At 38.0% G+C, this 21058-nt stretch overlaps 1 protein-coding gene across 4 annotated transcripts in view; it reads right to left on the reverse strand.

Annotated features, from left to right (window-relative positions):
* Nucleotides 1–21058, reverse strand: part of ABCA12 (ATP binding cassette subfamily A member 12) — a 186481-nt gene that overhangs the window by 105761 nt on the left and 59662 nt on the right. For all 4 annotated transcript variants that reach the window (XM_082467468.1, XM_082467469.1, XM_082467467.1 and 1 more), the window contains exons 3-7: nucleotides 17844–17997; nucleotides 7891–7982; nucleotides 5763–5860; nucleotides 2606–2782; nucleotides 707–885 (exon numbers count right to left, since the gene is read on the reverse strand). In XM_082467468.1, coding sequence (XP_082323594.1) covers nucleotides 707–885; nucleotides 2606–2782; nucleotides 5763–5860; nucleotides 7891–7982; nucleotides 17844–17997 — 700 coding nt within the window. The remainder of the gene's footprint in view (nucleotides 1–706; nucleotides 886–2605; nucleotides 2783–5762; nucleotides 5861–7890; nucleotides 7983–17843; nucleotides 17998–21058) is intronic.

Below are 21058 nucleotides of genomic sequence, written 5' to 3' on the forward strand. Positions count from 1 at the left end.
TAGTTGTTGTTGTTTTGCGTAACGCACATTTCCAAATTAGCTAGACAGGACAGCCAAAACCTAAGTATGTGTCCATCAAACTCTGAATGCTGGCCATGCTCAGATCTCTTTTATGAGTAACGCAGGCTTTAAAAGGGTTTCTTCTGCAAAATTTTTCAAATCTTTGTGTCATATGTGTCAAATAAAGCCAACCCAATATGCAGGCTTAAGCTGGCTGCACGTGAGGGAGGCCAACCCCCTTGGGGTGGCTTGGTGTAAACTCTAGCCAATGGGGTTGTTTTTTACTGTGTAGTACCAACCAAAACCCAATGAAATATTTTCTTCTTGAACAGTTAAAATACTAGATGCACAGAGCCCTGGTTGTCCCTGAGTGAGCCTGAGCCAAGGTTCCAATCTACCATTGGTCCTGCTCTACCATCTTTCTCAGAAGTTCTGGGATACCAACTGACACCATAGATGTTATGATTAGCGTTCCCCCTTGTTTCCCCATAAACCTGTCAATAATCCTGATGACCACAATGTGTGTTTCTCTTTTGCTTAACTAATACACTTAGTTTCGTTGCCAAAATCTGCAATAAGGTGCTGAAGGATTATTTGCTGTGTTTAAATTACCTACCTACCAGTGATCCTAACGGTAATATTTAAAAAAAAAAAAAAGACTTCTTTATGAACAGTAACATTCCCCTTAATTCTTACTTTTTCTTACCTGTTTGCACTTCGAAGAACATCAAATAGATTGCTTAGTGTCATGTCATTCTGGAACACATTAGGAAAACTGGAGAGAAGCTGCCACACAGCTGTCTGCTCTTGCACTTGTGAGAAAAACGACAGCACTTTGACCATTTCCTGAAACACTGTCTTCTGGTTATTGGGATCACTTGATAGCTTAAAAAATAAAACCACCAACAGGGTGAAATGAGACTTCAACATCTATAACCACATGGCTAACTGCCTTTGAAAACATTAAAAGTTTAGATTTTCACATAAGTAATTCTTTCAGATTTTCATTCAGTTTGAAGTCATCTTTTACTTGGAAAAACTATAACCATTTCAAATGTTCTTACACATAATTAGATTCTTTCCTATAGTTCCAGAAATTGGCATATTTAATGTCTGGTTAACAAAGCTGTTTATACAAAATATTTTAAATTGTGTTTGGGAAATTAAAATTAATTTCTTAAAATAAAATTAGCTTCAGAGTAATATTTTTCTTTTTCTTTAGGATCTGGTTTAGGATCTGCAGACGTATCTTCTCTATATCCATTAGTAGACCTTATATTATTTATTATTTGCATAGAAAACCCTTAAAATTTATATATTTTATATTATATGTGCGTGAATATGTATACATACAAACATATGAAAATGTCTACTATTACAATTATACATACTTAACAAAATAAAATATTTCCAAAGTTCTGCTGGAATACAAGGAACTTCAGTTATAATAATGATTTAGAGTGAATATCCTATGTAATAATCATATCTTGTACTATAAGCAAACAAATAAATGAAAACCATGACCTGTACTTTTGCTCTGAATCACAGGACCCAACTAATACCTTCATTATATTCCCACCCAAAACAATCTTCTTAATAAGCTCATTCATACTAGTAAAGTCAGGCTTTTGTTCTGTCTTAATTCAAGGCCTTTCACGCTGAAAATGTGATTTTGAACAACATATTCTTAACCACACATTCTACGTGACGGCTGAGTTTGCTGAGATAGAATTTTAAGTGCTCTACATTGGATTGGGGTTATTATAACAGTGTCTCTAATCTAGTTCATTTGGAAAACTCAGATTACTGAAGAGTAATTTAAGTATTCTGCACTTACAATAAAATTCAGAGAATCAAGGGGAAAAATGTTAGATGTGGACATGTTTCATTTATTCCTGTTTATAAAATTTTGAGAGAATTCTGAATATTTTTGTGAACTTTCATTGTATGTGGAGTTTCATTAAAAGAAAATTATCAGTGTCTTATTTTCACATCTTAATTTAAGACTAGCATATAAAAATAGTCATTAGCACTCCATATTATAAAGTTCTTGGTTTTAATATATAATATTTGGGAAAGAGGGATTATATTATTTCATAAAAAAATCAAATTTGTAAATTGGGTTTGACCTTAGAAGAAACATTTTAAAGATTATCCATTATTCTAACTTCTGAGAGTTATAAGGCTCTGATAGTTTAATTATTAAACTTACATTGTATCCTGAGTAATCTCACTTAAATAAACTATCTCAGAGAAAACAGTCAATCTTCATTCACCATAGGGCAAAGTCAAATTTCATCTACAAAGATGTCTTCACGTTAACCATAATGCAATATTTTTGGTTCAAAATTAACATAATTTCAATCCTGCACATTTAAATAGCAAATAGACATATTACTTAGAATTAGACATTGTATGTGAATCTCTGTGCGAGGAATTCATGCCAAAGGTGAGCCAACATTTCAGTCAGCATTTCCTAGTCCATGTGGGCTATGCATTTGCTCTTTGATTCATTTTGAGTCACTTTGTGTATACGAGAATGGAAACAATACACTTCCTTCTATTGTTTATGAGATCTTGATCACGTTAAAATATTTACACTCACCTGAGAGAACTGGTTTGTTAGTTCTTGGAGAGAAGACTCTAAAAGGGTCATGTTGGACAGGCAAAATATGTTAAAAACATTTTTCCCTAGAGTGGTCCAAGAGAAGGCATAATCAGCAGTATATCTTGGATAGCTCTCACACAGTTCTCTTCGTATATCTTCTGAAGTTGAATTTTGCTGTAAAAGCAATGTGTGTGAGAAGAGTGGTATAATAATGTTAGTAAATATAGATATTAACGTGTCCTAGTCTTCAAGGAAACTGACCTGTCTACATAATAGCCATTTTAAGGTCCTGCATTATAGCAACTATTAAGTTAACACTAAAATACATTGGGTTTACCCATGAAAAGTCACTGGGAGAATGTGTGAATGTGGTAACTCCTGTCACCTTTATGATTTACAAGATTTGCATATGATTTTTTTAACTGAACACATTTCCTGTCTCTGACTAGACAACCTAAATGTATTAGATCTTGTCTCACAAAAATCTTCAGGCTTAAAAATCTTAAGCTTTTCCTGGACATTTAACAGCAGAGACTGAGGTGTCCTGATAATTTGTGACACTTCATGGGAAACTGGCCAGGATCTTTGGAAGACTTCCAAAAAGGAAGAGCTTCAGAGTCTAGTCTCAAGACCAACAGTGTTTGTTTAGAGAAGTGGAAAAACATGGATTGTGTTTCATTTGCAAAGCAATTATTTCATTTAAGAATTATGCATATAAAGAAAAAAGAAAACACATATATGAAAATACATACAAGCATATAATTATCAAAGGCAATAATTGGAAAGCATTTTTATAACGGAAGTCCCCCATATATTTCACAGTACAGACCAGTTAACAGATGCAGCACTGTTTTCAGCTATAATATTGATCACATTCACCATTAAGTTGTTTAGATATCTATAGAGCCAATTACAGTTAGTTGCAATATTTAATGCATCCTTCCTAATAATTAATTATTATAACCTGTGAGGTGAGGGCTAGCTAACTTCATTCTCCCTTTATATCACAAAATCTACACTCTACCTTCCAGTGATTCAACTTCTAAATGTAATGAAACAAGACAGGCTCCACTTATTCCAGGAGATACTCTAAGTGCCAGGTCTTCTAGTCATTCATCCACATCTCTTTCTTAACATTACATATAAACTCACCCCAAAATGATTTCTCTACTTATTCTTGCAAGGGTTGCAGAAAGCAGTACACAGAAAGAAAAAGGAATCAGAGAGATTGCTGACAGAGGCATCAATATGTGATCCTAATTTTTACAGCCCTTTTCTGCTCCAACTACTCTGAAAATATGTATCTATACATAGAAAATTCATTTTTGACTTATCTCCATCGGATACATGACTCTGTGCTGCCTCACAAAATTCTGAAATTTTATTCCGTGTGAGAAAGAGAACCTGGGAGTTTCAATACAATAAAGTCGTTTTTTTGAGACTAGCACTGCTATTCTAGCTATTAAAGAATTTAACTGATACAATGCAAGGCTGTTTGCTTCTAGGAACCAATATAGAAGAAATAGAATGGAATAAAATAACTTTCCCTAGTTTGCACCCTAGCATGATTTGTGGAGGCTTTTATACTGGAATTACGTGGGCACGTGGCGGGGCTTCCTCAGCTACACAGGGTGCTTTAGGTACCTCAACTATTATATAAACTAGACTTTCCAAATCTAGACTGGACTGACTCTGGAAGTCTTATATTTCAACCAGCACTGGCAGAATTGCCTTGATAGGTATGGTGCTTTTTCCTGACATACATTTTTGTGTTGTTCTTTGGCTTACTGACATAAACAAGTTTATCAAGATGCCTCAGGTATACAGAATGTTAATTCAAGGGGAACTAACAGACACATATCAAGCAGCAGTGGTTATGGTCACAGGAATATGAATAAAGACCAGAGTTATGTCCCTATGTTTCAGATGGAAGAAACGTCTACTACATAAGACATGGATATATTATTAAAAATTCTTATGTGTGTGTGTGATAGATAGTTAGAGAGAGCGAGAGAGAGAGAAGTAGTCTCTCCATGGCAAAATATTAAAAATGATCTCCTCTTCATTTCTGAAGAGCACGTAAAGCAGGACTCATGGGCCAGCCAAATAACTTATATGTATGAACCTGGGGGCTTCCCTGGTGGCGCAGTGGTTGAGAGTCTGCCTGCTAATGCAGGGGACACGGGTTTGAGCCCTGGTCTGGGAGGATCCCGCATGCCACGGAGCAACTAGGCCCGTGAGCCACAATTACTGAGCCTGCGCATCTGGAGCCTGTGCTCCGCAACAAGAGAGGCCGCGATAGTGAGAGGCCCACGCACCGCGATGAGGAATGGCCCCCGCTAGCCACAACTAGAGAAAGCCCTCGCACAGAAACGAAGACCCAACACAGCCATAAATTAAAAAAATAAAAAATAAAAAATAAAAAATAAAAAGGAATACCTATGGCTTAGATTATAAAAAAAAAAATGTATGAATCTGGTTGGATAAAAGACAATAAGGAAAAGTGGGGATTGCAGCTGACAGAAGAGTACCTCTTCTGCCTAAAGGCATTCAAATTCAATTTCTCAAAATCCTTGTATATGTGCACACATACACATATAGCCCATAGGTTGTCAGTTTACACCTCTGATAGAAATGATGTTCATCATCTTGCAATCTGGAATCTTAAAGTGGAAGACTGGTAAACAGACGGAAATCCAGAGGTAAGCGCTTTAAACCACGCTAAGGAAAGGGATTTTATTACTTTGGGGAGATATTTTTTATAGCTCTAATTTTTCCAAAAGCATTATTAGTATAGATGAGGCAGCAAGTCTGATGGGTGTTAAAGCTTCATCTGCTTTCATACAGCATTGTTTCTTTCCTGCTTCAGGAAATTAAAAGATCACATGTAATGCCACCCTATTTTTTACTAAATGAAAATCTTAAGTTCATTTAAGGGACTTAACAGGGAAGTAAATAAATATCCAAGAACTTAAGGAATTTAGAATGCCTCAAAATTAAGCTTTTTATCAAAGAGCTCCTAAGAAAAGAATCTCCTGGAGGTATTACTCCAAATGGGAATACTCTTCCTATTTGGAAGATTCCTCTATTAATCTAAGAGGCATTTGTTTACCTGCTTTTTCTTATGAGTCCATACAAAACTGAGTGAAATTACCTTTTCCAAACTAAGGATCCAGGCAAGCACTTGACTACCATTGAAAGTATCTGTTCCATTACTTTCCAAATCAGAACTTGGACTAGGAAATACTGTGGCTGTTGTAAAAGAAAGAAGAGATTAGCATACTATACACACACACACACACACACACACACACACACACACACACACAGACACACACACAGAGGCAGGTTCACATAAGAATCCATAAATATCACTTATGCTCTCATATACTCCACAGCAAGAATATGCTCAAATATCCATCTTCCATGAAAGTTTCATACTGGCAAAATGGCAAAGTCCATCAGTTTTTCCTTTCACATAAAACTGTGATGGTTTTGGTCTGCTTTTGGGTTTTTTCCAATCATTTTTGGATGTCATTTGCTTTCATTCCAGTTTATATCATTAAACTTTATCACCAATATTATTGCCTAATAAACTGAATCATTTCTGTTCAGGCCTAGAGGATCTGAGGCGCCTCCACCAGCTCCACAGATCCATCATACCCAACATCTGTTCAAAGGATCTGCCAATGCACATCTGGTGATAATGGTTTTTTTTTTCTTTTTAATTATTCAATTGGGAGGCTAAAATCTGCTTAGGATCATAAATTCTCTCCTCCCCAAAGTGGTTTTTGAATGGATTTCAGATCAAATAAATGGGAGGAAGCAATAAGTCCAGACTACAGTATATGCTAATTAAGTAATTCCCAAAGCGGCCTCATCCAGTACTATTTATAATGTGGCAGAGTGTTCCTGGTCAGGAGCGTCAGCTGGAAGAGTACGTTCAGATCTATAGCATGGATGTTCATTAAGCCAGCGTGTTCAGTTTTATAAACTGTGCACAGAAATACTTTATTATCCTCACAGCAAAGAATCTTAATATTCAAAGATACAGCGACCCAACATCAGTGGGGCCTAGGCTTTGTTAAAATGCTCACTGGGCTGAAGAATTTACCAACTGATTCCTCTAGACCAAAGCAATACATTTGTGAGATGACTGGCCAGGCTAAGAAACATAATCTGTGGCTACTGAGCAAAGCAAAGCTTACTGGACCACAACAGTATGATCTTATTTCTACTGTGCTTTAACCTACTCAGCCAAACACCCAGAGATCATTCACAACAGCACGTTAACTCCTCAAAACCATTCACCATCATAGTCCTACTACAATAACAAAGGACCTTTTTTCATTTGGTCCATCAACTTGTATTGGAATGTTACTATCATAGAATCTTAAATATTGCATGGCATTTTTAAAGGTACTCCTTTTTTCCCCCAGATCACCAATCATATTCTGACATACAGGAATCTTTGTTTTGTTCACTAATGTATCTTCAGTACCTAAGACAGTGCCTACATGATAGCAGGCACCCAATAAATATTTGCTAATGAATATAAAACAGTCCTGCTGTTTTGAGAGTTTACTCTCAATTTGTGGCTTCTAACGAGAGTCTCTCAAGACCATCTGCAGCAGAAGCACCTGGACATAAGGTTCAGGAAGCTCAGCCTGTGGGTATTCTGCACATTAGTGTCTGAGAGCCACTGGTCTAGCTGTGAATGAAAGAAGTACACAAGCATGATGAATGACTGTGATGCTGAGTGGTAGAGTGGGAGGAAGAAGACTATAGCTAGAAAAGTCCCATCCTGGCAGTTGCTCTAGTACCAGGTCAGCTGGATGACTGGGACAGGGAGGGTGCTTAACCTTGTTGGGCCTCATATTCCTCATCTGTAAAATGTAAAGTTTGGACAAATCTCTGAGATTCTATCCAACATTTTTTATTGCTGGGCATTCTAACCATCCCAGTGTCATCTAATTGCAGGCAACTGAAGAGTCCCTAGTCAATTCTGGGAAAGTGTGTAATTCTCAACATTATACTAGTACCATTTAGGGTTTTGCTCCTAGAGAGTATTTCAGTAAGAATTTAATTTCCAATTATTCTCAAGACCTTTGCATAACTGCACCACCACACTCAGGCAACCATAAGGAATATTTAGATCTCTTAGGGATATTCTAGGCATTCCATCTTTGTTTGAAAAGTTAAAAGTATAACTTTTAAAGATTAGACCTTTACTGGTTGTTCCAAAAGGCCTCTTCTAAACTGGGCAGAAGAGGATAGCTTACCCAGTGATGTGTGCCTTTTTTCTGGAACTTCAGTGCTCTGGACTGATAAATTGCTGTCCTTCTCCAGGTTGGATGACTTTCTCAGAATTTCACTAGAGAAGAAAAAGCAAGAACTCTGTAACTTCACTCACATTAATTTCAGTTAGTTACAGCAATGTATTATGTGGTAGATTCCAGGGCTCTCCTAGGACTTACAAATTTTTAATCTACTTTCTGGGATTTTAATGACAAAACTCACCTAACCATATACCAATGAATACATAAGGGCTCCTACAAGGTAAATTTTTAGTCAGAGAAAATGGCCTAGATTAGGTTTAAAATACTTATTTTTTACTTCACTATTATAGGAAGAAAAAAGGACTTTAGAGCTAAATACTGAAAATATTTATGATATATATTTTTTCTTTTAAAAAGATGGTGGATCCCAAATAGATGGTAGTCAAAGGGTGCTTCAGAGACCGAAATCAAGGTCTGCTTATTTGTCAACCACGAAAGAAAAAGAAGTTTTCTATGTTAAATTATAGATGGCATTTTGAAGACTGTCAAAGATGAATACTTGCAAGACAGATTCAAAGAAGGAGAAGAACACACATTTATTGAATATCTAGTCTGTGCTAGGCACTGTGGTTGGTGTCATTACAGGTGGCACCAGGTGTTAAAGAAATAATGATGTACTCAGGGTTTTAATTGTACTGAATGTATCAAGGCTGTAATGATAGCATGTGGTGCCAGGAATCCCTGCACAACATGACCACACCAGCTTTTGGAAGAAAATATTATTGGACCACTCCACAATTCAGTAACCCTCTTTTTAAAACATCACTCCCTGTTTAGTTTATTATTATTAAAATGGAAATAATCATACTTTCTTGAAAACTTGATATACCTAAAGTAAGTATCTAAAATAAATATATCTATTTCAAGAGTGAAGTAAGTCCAGATGTCTGGAATGAATAATCTGCATTTTGTCTGATTGTTTATAAAAAGCTTACTTACGGTACGTTAAGAATGGATATAAAAAGATAACAGTGAACAAGCAAGAAGTTCTGCTTGCTACTGTGGTTCGATTTGACTTCCCTTTTTAGAAACAAGATCTGAGTCCTGGTTCCAGGATACTTTATGATTTATAACTGGAAAAAAAAAATCTGTTTTCTTTCCCAGCGTGTCCTTTTTATAAAAATGATAAGAAGGGGTGATATTTGTTTTCATTCCCTAGTGTTCTTCCAATATTCTCTATAAAATGTACTGGCTGCTCCAAAAGTTCTGCATTCTTAATGTATATTTGAATTATTCATGACCATGACTGTATTCCCCTAAATCTTCTTACATTCCTTATGCTGACTATTTGGATGGGAAAACTGTTCAGATAAAAATAAGAACCGACCTGAACCTTTTCCCTGCTCTCAAACAGAAGTTTTAGAAAGTTTGAGAAAGTCAGGTTCACTTTTCTTTTTCTCGACATTTTTTTAGTTCAGCTTGAAATACTGTAAGAAACACTACTGAATATCAACACATTTTGAAAATAAAGGGAAAAACTGCCTTCATAAAATTTTTAAGGAATAGGGACAGCAACAAAAACCAAAGGGAGAGTGACAAACATCAAAAAGAACAAAGAAGGAGCAAGAGAAAATAGAGACTGAAAAATAAATGGGAGTGGGGGAGAAACAAAAAAGAGGTGATGGGAAATTAAGAAAGCGTGAGCTTGGAGAAGCAAAAGCTGCATCAACTCTACAGGGGACACCTTGCCCATTTTCCCACGTTCAGATAAGAGCCCGAAAACTATTCCTTCAAATATTCTTTCAATGCCAAAGACAAGTTCATCCCCCTCCCAGCAAGCTGCTGGCTCAACAGGTTTGAACTTGCTCAACAGAAAATGGCTCTTCCAGACGAGGAACTCTGGAGGCCTCTTTTCTAACAGGACCCGTCCTTGACCAGGAAGTGCCCACAATTACACGGTCGCCTACGAATCCCGCGTTACAGGAGTGGGGAGGTGGTTCATCTCCTTTTAGGTGGTCCTGGTACGGCTTTTTGTCAGGGAGAGAGCACGGGATATCACACGTACTTTGCTGGTCAGCTTCCTGCAAATTTTCCCCAGTTTTGCTTTGCATTTACAATGTGTAGTGTGATGGCATGTGTCCTCTGCCACTGCTCAACGTAACTATTGTCTGTAAACCCTTAAAATGGAAACCACAAAATAAATGTACAACAGCAAGCATTGTGGGTAAAAAGATGAATTAAGGCTCTAAGTTGAAATACAGCTTACCTCCCCCAAGCAAAGGTAATTAGTTCTTTTGACTCCCTATTAAATTACTGAAGGAGGACAGGAAGGTAGCCAGTCTTACTGCGTTAAGTGTAATCTCTGAACTTTCTAATTAGCTTGACCATACTTACAGAGAACTCTATGCTTCTTAGAGCGATGAATGAGAACCAGTATCTTTTCCATCATTTTACATAATTTAAGCACTTTACTTACTTTATATAAATTTTAAGTGTATTATGTTTGTTTGTGTACCTATTCCCATCACCCTTCCATTTTAGGCTGTGACATCTTTGCAAGCAGGCACCACGATGATGCTCTTTTTATCCGAAACACCTAGCACAGTACTGAACCGTAAGATCGGATGGCTGATTAAATAAAAAGAGGCAGTGTTGCTGGGGTGTAGGAGAAAGAACTTTGGAGTTGTTGTCTTTTGAATCCCAGCTCTGCCTCTTCCTAAAAAATTTCAGCCTCATCTGGAAATCAGGAATGATACACCTATCTTGCAAGGCTGTTGTGAGTACTATGTGAGATGTCCTTAACAAGTGCCTATCTGGGCCGTCATCATAAGCACTCACCAATATTAACTGTCAAAGTGCCCACAAAGAAGATGGTACAAAGACACAGCCTTCACCATCAGTATGGAGCTGAAGCCCCATACTTATGTATCTATACTCCCCACATAATCTTACAATACTAGAACCTTCAAGATCTCTGGACACCAAATGGATGCACTCTTTTCATTCATAATCTGGAACCTGCGAGCACTGGCTGGTGAGGTGGGAAGAGGGAAAGTACCTTACCCAGAATTTTGTAACCCTTTCTTCATTTTTCTTTTAATTGTATATATTTAATGTGTACAACATGATGTTTTGTTTGTTTTTTTTAAATTTTATTTATTTATTTATTTTTGGCTGTGTTGGGTCTTCGTTTCTGTGCGAGGGCTTTCTCTAGTTGTGGCAAGCGGGGGCCACCCTTCATCACGGTGCGCGGGCCTCTCACTATCGCGGCCTCTCTTGTTGCGGAGCACAGGCTCCAGTCACGCAGGCTCAGTAGTTGTGGCTCACGGGCCCAGTTGCTCCGCGGCATGTGGGATCCTCCCAGACCAGGGCTCGAACCCATGTCCCCTGCATTGGCAGGCAGATTCTCAACCACTGCGCCACCAGGGAAGCCCACCCTTTCTTCATTTTATTATTTAATTTCTTTATCAGTTTACTCATAAGAGGAATTTTCCATTTGAAGTAATGATCAATTTTCTCCTCAGACTGTAAAATGCTTGAGAAAAGTCTATTTACAGTGCACTGTGTTGGCAGATGGTAGGATGTTTAGCACATGGCAAGCACTGAATAATAGATAATAAAGAATACCGCTTGGAAGAACTGACAGCTAAGGAAGCGTCTTTTTTTTAAAAAAAATAGCCTGCCCTGCCTCCACTGTTGCACACCTGCTTCTGCAAAGGTCCTTGGAAGAGTAAACACCCAGAGATGGCACCACAGACACAAACATATAATCAATCTTACATTGTATCCACCATATTCATTCATAAACTGACTAACATTTATTAAATTCCCACGATATGTAATATAATGGGCAAGTCAAATAAAAAAAAACAGGGATTATAATACGTTAATGGTAATAGCTAAGTAGGGACATGCCCAGGGAATGACGACAACACATGACTGGGGGTGCTACACTAGAGTTGTCATTTGTGTTTCTTACAGAGTGAGATCCTAGAATCATAACCTAATTCAGGCCTCTTGCTACCGTAAAATCTTTTTCTTCATACTTTCACTAGACTAGTGGTTTTCAACTGGGGGCAATTTTGTGCTCCCTCCCTTGCTCCCAGGGGATACTTGACAATATCTGGAGAAATATTTAGTGGTCACAACTGGACGGGAGTGGTGCTACTGGTATCTAGTGGGCAGAGGCCAGGGACGCTACTAAACATTCTACAGCGCCCAGCGCAACAAAGAATTATCTGATCCCAAGTAGCAACAATGTTGAGATTGAGGAACCCTGCACTAGGCTGTGACGGAGAAGTGGATTTATTCACTGATGACTCCTCCCTAATCCCACTCTCTAGGACCAACTCAGGAGATTTAAAAATCCTATTCCGGAACTCTGAATAGCTCTAAGAAAGTCTCAGAGAATCTCTCTCATACTAGATCTCTCTGGGAGGTATATTAAGGCATTATGTAAAACTTGGATGCCCCCTGAATCCAGCATGTAGGCTCACCTGAGTCCAGAGAATTCAGCCTTCTGGGTGAGGCAAGAAAGCCTGAGTGAAACCTCCAAGTGGCCCACGGCCTCACTTTACTGCCTTTTACTGGACCCAGCCACATGCACAGTACCACGGAGACGGCTAAGGGCCCGCCTCTAAGATGCTGAAGAGGTAGAGTCGGCCTCTATGGCATTTACAGTGCTCTACTTTGAAAAGGAACTTAATAAGGGAAACATCTTGGATTCAAAATGTTAAATTTAAGATACCAGGAGGGAAACTAGGCTCGGAGTAGTTTTACTTCTTCTCAGACATGTCTACCAACAGTTACATTGGGGAAATGTCACATTTATAGATATCACTGCAACGGTAGGATTTATGCACTTATATTGAATGTCTCTGTATTTCCTGTGAGTGGGAAAGACTACCTGTGTGGGCGGCACCCATGTGTGCCATGGTAATTCTGTCTTTAAAAGGAATTGCTTACAGGAAAGACACATATGGCAAATCCTAAAAAGAAACTTCTGACATTCTTTTTTTGTCTTTAAGGATTAGTTAAACTTTTTATATTTTTTTTCCTTTTTCCCGAGAATTATAATTATACGGGTATGTAGTGACACCTGGAAAGAAGGTATGAAATCTGCTCCAGGCCCAGTTCTGATTCCAGCTTCAGATGACATTCATTACCGACTTTTAAGTACAAATAAGAATGTTGTAATGGCATTGAGGCCTCCTCAGTGATTTGATACGGTTGTCCTTCCTGACTCCCCCAAGAAGAAGTCATTTTAATTTTTTTCATTATTTTCTTCAATTTCATTCTGATGTTCATTCCTTCAGGGTCATCTATGCTTCAGATACAACCCCTGCCTGCCCATGTTCAACATACACCTCTCTTCTAGGTAGCTCACTTACAAATCAACAATCTATATCATTAAGGTGTTAAGATTTAGAAATGCCTTCATATGTTGCTCTGTCCTAAGATTTTTTATATTCTTTGGAGGGACTTTGGGGATATAATGTATATCTGAGCTAATACATTTCTAAAGGCACCATGATGGGCAGATGAGGAAATGCCTTGGGGGTAGATGTGCATCAGAAGCACGTAGAATATAGAGGAGATAACATCACAGTAGCTTTCAGATGACCCTGTACATATTATGTTCTACCTAGCCCTGACACAGGCAGATTAATATGGCAACACTACAAGGGAATTTGTCATTCTGCCATCACAGTCAGCAGCAAAGCTACCTGCCTATTCCTCTAAACTGACTATACAAGGGCCGCCATTGATTTCTTCCTTTTATTAAGTCCTGAGATTCTTTTTTTATGGCCTATCTCAAACACACCTTCCTCTAGCCTGGTAACCACCACCCTATCTGTCCTTAATGATCTTACTCACACAGGTCTCTGGAGAACTCTTCTGACATCTCCCCACCCAAACCTCTCTCCACTCCAATAATATATCCAACAGTGAGATGCACATTCCTCAAGCAGAAACAATGTCTCAGGGTGTCTGTGTAACTATTCACCATTTGTTGTCTGACGTTCTGGGCACAGTGAGAACTAAACAAATATTCATCACACTTACCATGTCATAGATTAATTTACCTGTTTACTAGTCTCTATCTCTCTCTCCCACTAGATTTTAAGTTTATATAGGGATATGCCTTAGTCATCTATGTATCCATAGTGACTCGCATTGTCTCCAGCATGTGGTACACATTCAGTACATTCTAACTCAATGAATTAACAATTTTGCCTGTGTGGTAGTTAAGACTTCCTTCCACTTTGTTTTTGATAAATGAAATTTTAACCTTTATTTTTATATGAATACTCACTAAAATGATTACTAGATGGTTAATAATTACTCTGAAATTAATACAGTGTGAGACCTATACATCTCACCTCATCTTTACAGTCAAATGAGGACACAGAACTGTTTTACTTCCACTTCCCTTATATTCCCAATAATACCTTCAGGTCAGTTTCTAAATACATCCATATTTTTCAGTATTAAACAAAAGTCTTGGCACTTTAAAAATTTCCCTGAATAGAATCTGATTAGCTATGTTTCAAGTTCTGTGGGAGCCATTCAATAGGAGCAGAGGTATGAATCTGGAAAACACAGGTCATGGATGAGTGTCGACATGACAGAGATAGGGAGTAAATCCATAGAGGCAATACCCCACAGGAGCTGCAGGAATGCTGAATTGCTTCTCCAAATAATGACCCTGTGAGCTCTGCAAGATGATCTTTGCCACTTGCCAGCTGTGTGAGCAATGGCACAGCCAGGGGTCCCCACTGCTCTGATGTATTCTTAGAGGCAGGGCGGGGAGGAAGGACCGCAAGGCTAAGTCCCATGATGCTGGACCATCATCACTGTGCATTAAGGGCCAAAAAATCATAGATGTAATCATTTCTTCTTTCAGACAGCTAGTTACAGTTGATGCTGAGTATAGTGTTGAATTTTTTTTTAAAGCACCTCATCTTGAAGCTAATGCTTAAGAGAAATATGAACTTAATAACAGAACGTTGGTGCCAATGCAAAAACGCATCAAAAAGTACACTTGGCGACTGGCCAGCAAGTAGTGCCTGAGTGTGATCATGTCTTTCAAAATAAACATGGTGGGCCTCTTTTGATGAAGCCAAAGATGGCATTTTTTTTCCCTGACTGTTTTGTTTCTTAATGAGGCTATGCTGGTGAATCTTTCTTCACCAAAGGGAAGTAATTTAGTGCAATGGCTTACTTAGTATGGAACGGCTTACCTAGTAACCATGCCCCAGTTCCATTGCATGGCTATATAAAGCATAAAAGTTAATAGCATGGTGGGAAATATCATTAATGAAATTTTATTATTGTACATAATTTTCCAAATTAAGTTCCAATTACTAGGTAGTTTAGAGAAAATACTGAATATACAGCATTATACAGCTTGAGCGCAATAAAATACCTGGAGATTAGAATAAAACTGAAAAAAAAGAGACATGATCAGCTATCTGGAGAATAACCAACAGAGGGTAAAATAAACCTGGACTTTAGTCCTAGTTCCAAAACCAACTCAATGGCTCATCTCAGGGACTCCATGAATTTGGTTCTCTATTATATTACATAGAAAAATACTTCTTTGAGGGGAGGTATATTTATGGACTTCTTAGATTTTGTTAACTATTTCCCTCATTGTTACTTAGTTCTTCATGGAAAAAAAAAAAAGATACAAAGATGAGAGCCCCAGCTGGAGCTGTAATCCAATTTGTAAATAATGGACATTAATTTTCCCCGTATCTTCTCTATCACTTGGTTCTCGAAATGTTCATCTCAAGTACAACTTTTCCATGAAGATTTACCTGATTATGCCAGCTGAAAGCTCTCTTTCTACTTTAAGTATGGAGGTGTCTTGCTTCAGCATCCTTCTGGCACTCTTCATTGCACTATCTCCTACTATCGTTGATTTAATATTTACCTTACCCTGCTAGAACATAGGCATAAATCTTGTGGGGACACAGAGACTATCTATGAAGTGGTTGAATGAATAAAATATTCATTCACTTTATCTCTACACTGATTATACAAGGGGGCATAGGCTCTAGTCAGCTTTGGGTCTCCTTGCAGAGATACACAACTCAACTAGCTGCTAGCTGAGGTAATGCTTGTATATGCCTAGAATATATTAGTCTCATAGAAAATATGTCATGTCATTTCCCTGCTTAAAAATTTCCAGTGGCTTCTCATTATACTAAAAACAAAAGACAAATCCTTTCCCTTTCCTTACCTGTTTGATTCTTCAGGCTCTTTCTCTCACGGTTTTTATTTTTTCACCACATCCCCTACCGCTTTCATTATCCCTCACTATGTTCTAGTCGTATTAGCCGACTTTCTGTTCCTCTAAATGATCAGGTTTGCCCCCACTTCAGGATCACTGACTATTTCTCTGCCTGGAACTTTATCTTCTAGATGTTCACATGCTGGTGCTGGTTTCTCCCTGTCCTTGTTGGTCTCTACCCAAATGTCACCTTCTAGCAGAGGCCCTTCTTTTGCTACACTATTAAATTCCCACCTTTCAGTTTCTACCTCTTAACCTGCTCTATTTTCTTGCTAGTACATTTATTATTATCAGTAATTATGCTATTTATTTATTTTATTGCTTTTTTGCTTACTTTTCCATTAGAAGGCAAGTAACAAAATGGTAGAGAATGTGTTTGGTTCACAAAACCAATGTGAATTAGCAACCCAATAATTAGGTGTCTCAAGTCATTTCTCAGGACAATTCTTGACATGTTGATATTTTATGCTAAGCAGCTTGTAGTTAGTTACTCTCTTAGAGTATCTCCCATACTATCTGATGATCAAAATCACGATGATAATATTAAAGGATAAATGGTGCTACATGCCAAGGAATTTAAATTAAAATTTTGGAACCAATTATCTCTGATTATAGATAAATATAATCTTTTCTTGAGAGACACTTAAAAAAATCTCTACCAGGATAATCTCATGGTCAATTCAGATTACAATGTTTTTCTCAGTTCTACAGACAGTTGGGCTCTTGGGTGTCTCTTTAGGTTTAAAATCTCAGGATGGAAAACTGAGGTTGTAAATGGTCTAGATTCCCTATCTTTATTCTTCAGTTTCTTCTCACACCATACACATTAACCTCATTTAAAGACTGCTGTTTAATTAAGAATACTTTCAACTTTATTGCTTCGATTTCTAGACCCTTAATTTCCTTATTTGCATTTCCTGGTTTCTGTTATATCTAGAAGTTCCACATAGAGCTAGATAAATATGTTATTCTTCCAGGAGATAATACCCCTGACATCGCCCTGTATCTTACGCTTGTGATCGAGTCTTAGGGCAATGTCACTGACAATTTGAGGTAGGACAGAGAACCTCTGAGGGAAGTTAAGAAGGACTGCCTTGCCTACCCAGGTTTTTTGGTTTTTTTTTAATTTTTATTGGAGTATAGTTGATTTACAATGTTGAGTTAGTTTCAGGTGTACAACAAAGTGAATCAGTTATACATACACGTATATCCACCCTTTTTTTTTTTTTTCTTTTAAGATTCTTTTCCCCTATAGGCCACCACAGAGTATTGAGTAGGGTTCCCTGTGCTATACAGTAGGTCCTTATTAGTTATCTATTTTATGTGTATAGTAGTGTGTATATGTCAGTCCCAATTTCCCAATTTATCCCCACCCCCATCCTCCGGTAACCGTAAGTAGTTTTTTTTTGTTTTTTTTTTTGTAAGTAGTTTTAAAAGGCAAAATTTGAGTAATTCATCAAAGTAGATTATGCTTAATCCCACATAAAAATGGTAATTCCAGTTTGTACCCACCTCGTTCATTCATATTTAGATCATCACATTTGTAGATATAGAAAATAAAGTTGTATACCGAACCTAGGATGGCTTCCTGGATATCTCATAAGGAAACAAGATCTGATCTCTTAAAGCAACTGAACACACTTGGAAGTGTCCCTACCTGTCTTTAAATTGTGCATCATCAATTCCTTTCCTACGAAGCAGATCTTGTGGCCCATAGGGTGTGTCTTTGCATTTAGAGTCTGTGTCACAGAGTAGGGTTTGCAGCAATGGGAAGAAGCCAGTACTAGGAAGGTTTCGAGGTGCAAGGTAACCTGAAAGTTAAAAACAAACAAACAAACAATAATTAGATCACTATGATGTTTGCAGTAACTGTTTTGTGAAATTATCTTCCGGATTACGACTGTTTGGGTCCCCCATGTATCAGAAGACTTTAAAATGCTCGTGGCCCCACAAATTTCTCTTCCTGGGATTTATTCTAAGGAAATAGCTGCAAGAATGTTTGCCAGAGTGTTTTAAAAATAAATCACAGTGTACCCATATAATAAAACACAAGGCAGCCAATAAAAATGCTGTCAAATAATATGGAAAATATTTGTAATATATTGCTTATTAAAAAGAGTAGATCAGAAAACAGTATGACCAGAATAGCCATAATTATAAAAAATATATAAAAATATATGTAGTATATTAAAAAATCCAGAGTGGGACTTCCCTGGTAGTCCAGTGGTTAAGACTCCACGCTTCCACTGCAGGGGTCATGGGTTCGAGCCCTTGTCAGGGAACTAAAATCCTACATGTCGCATGGCATGGCCAAGTAAACAATAAATAAATTTAAAAAATAAAAATAAAAAATCTGGAGGAATTTTTTTCCTTGGTGGTTACTTCACATGACTTTGTTTACTTTCATTTGACTGTCTATTAACTATTTTCTCCCACAATGTACATGTCTTCTTTTGTAATCAAAGTCATTATAAATGCAGCCAATCTTCCAAATACAGGAAATATTTTTGGTGTCCTCAAAATTTAACATACTAGATAAATTAATTATCCTGTACACACAACATTTTCTTCCTATTTAAAAACCAATAATAATGGTGTGAATTAATATGCAGATTTTCCCCAATATTAAAGCCACAAGTATTGTAACAGTTAATGGTTTTGTAACCTTTACTTTAACGTTTGCTTTGTAAAATATGATGATGGCATACACATGACTCAAGATGAAAGGCAAGCTGTGAATTACAAATCTTTTCACAATTAGGTTTGATACTAAAACACTAGCTTCCTCCCTTTGGGGAATACAGAGACAATGAACTTTCAAAAAAGGCAGGTTTACCTCCCGGGAGCCTGTGCAGCCCGCCACTGCCAGGGTCCGGTGATCCAGGGACAACTTCCCCGGGAGAACGCATGGCGTGCTGCAGGCTGGTGCAACGTCATGCCGGCCTCTGCCGCCGCAGGCTCGCCCTGCATCTGTACCCCTCCCTCCCCGCGAACTGAGTGAGCCAAAGCCCCTGAATCAGCTGCTCCTTAAACCCCGTCCTGTCTGAGCGAAGAACAGATGCCCTCAGGCGACCTACACGCAGAGGCGGGGCCAAATCCAAAGCTGAACCCCAGGAGCTGTGCGAACAAAGAAGAGAAAGGGAAATCTCTCCCAGCAGCCTCAGGAGCAGCGGATTAAATCTCCACAATCAACTTGATGTACCCTGCATCTGTGGAATACCTGAAGAGACAACGAATCAGCCCAAATTGAGGAGGTGGACTTCGGGAGCAATGATATATATATTTTTTTCCCTTTTTCTCTTTCTGTGAGTGTGTATGTGTATGTTTCTGGGTGTGATTTTGTCTGTATAGCTTTGCTTTTACCATTTGTCCTAGGGTAATGTCTGTCCGTTTTATGTTTTTTGGTTTTTTTTAAGTACAGTTTTTAGCACTTGTTATCATTGGTGGATTTGTTTTTTGATTTGGGTGCTCTCTTTTTCTTTTTTTTTTATTACTTTTTAAAAATTTTTTAAAATAATTTTTTATTTTTTATTTTAATAACTTTATTTTCATTCTTTCTTTCTTTTTTTCCTCCCTTTTATTCTGATCTGTGTGGATGACAGGCTCTTGGTGCTCCAGCCAGGCGTCACGGCTGTGTCATTGAGGTGGGAGAGCCAAGTTCAGGACACTCGTGCACAAGAGACCTCCCGATTCCACGTAATATCAAATGGTGAAAATCTCCCAGAGATCTCCACCTCAACGCCGAAACCCAGCTCCACTCAATGACCAGCAACCTACAGTACTGGACACCCTTTGCCAAACAACTAGCAAGACAGGAACACAAAACCACCCATTAGCAGACAGGCTGCCTAAAATCATAATAAGGCCACAGACACCCCAAAACACACCACCAGACGTGGACCTGCCCACCAGAAAGACAAGATCCAGCCTCATCCACCAGAACACAGGCACCAGTCCCCTCTACCAGGAAGCCTACACAACTCACTGAACCAACCTTAGCCACTGGGGGCAGACACCAAAAACAATGGGAACTACGAACCTGCAGGCTGCAAAAAGGAGACCCCAAACACAGTAAGTTAAGCAAAATGAGAAGACAGAGAAACACACAGCAGATGAACGAGCAAGATAAAAACCCACCAGACCTAACAAATGAAGAGGAAATAGGCAGTCTACTTGAAAAAGAATTCAGAATAATGATAGTAAAGATGATCCAAAATCTTGGAAATAGAATGGAGAAAATAGAAGAAACGTTTAACATGGACCTAGAAGAACTAAAGAGCAAACAAACAGTGATGAACAACAAAATAAATGAAATTACAAATTCTTTAGATGGGATCAACAGCAGAATAACTGAGGCAGAAGAACGGATAAGTCACCTGGAAGATAAAATAGTGGAAATAACTACTGCAGAGCAGAATAAAGAAAAGAGAATGAAAAGAACTGAGGACAGTCTCAGAGACCTCTGGGACAACATTAAACGCACCAACATTCGAATTATAGGGGTCCCAGAAGAAGAAGAGAAAAAGAAAGGGACTGAGAAAATATTTGAAGAGATTATAGTTGAAAATTTCCCTAATATGGGAAAGGAAATGGTTAAGTCCAGGAAGCACAGAGGGTCCCATACAGGATAAATCCAAGGAGAAACACACCAAGACACATATTAATCAAACTATCAAAAATTAAATATAAAGAAAAAATATTAAAAGCAGCAAGGGAAAAACAACAAATAACATAAAAGGGAATCCCCATAAGGCTAACAGCTGATCTTTCAGCAGAAACTCAGCAAGCCAGAAGGGAGTGGCAGGACATTTTTAAGGTGATGAAGGGGAAAAACCTATAATCAAGATTACTCTACCCAGCAAGGATCTCATT

Source organism: Balaenoptera physalus (genome assembly GCF_965194825.1).
Source record: "Balaenoptera physalus genome assembly, chromosome: 6".
Classification (NCBI taxonomy): domain Eukaryota; kingdom Metazoa; phylum Chordata; class Mammalia; order Artiodactyla; family Balaenopteridae; genus Balaenoptera; species Balaenoptera physalus.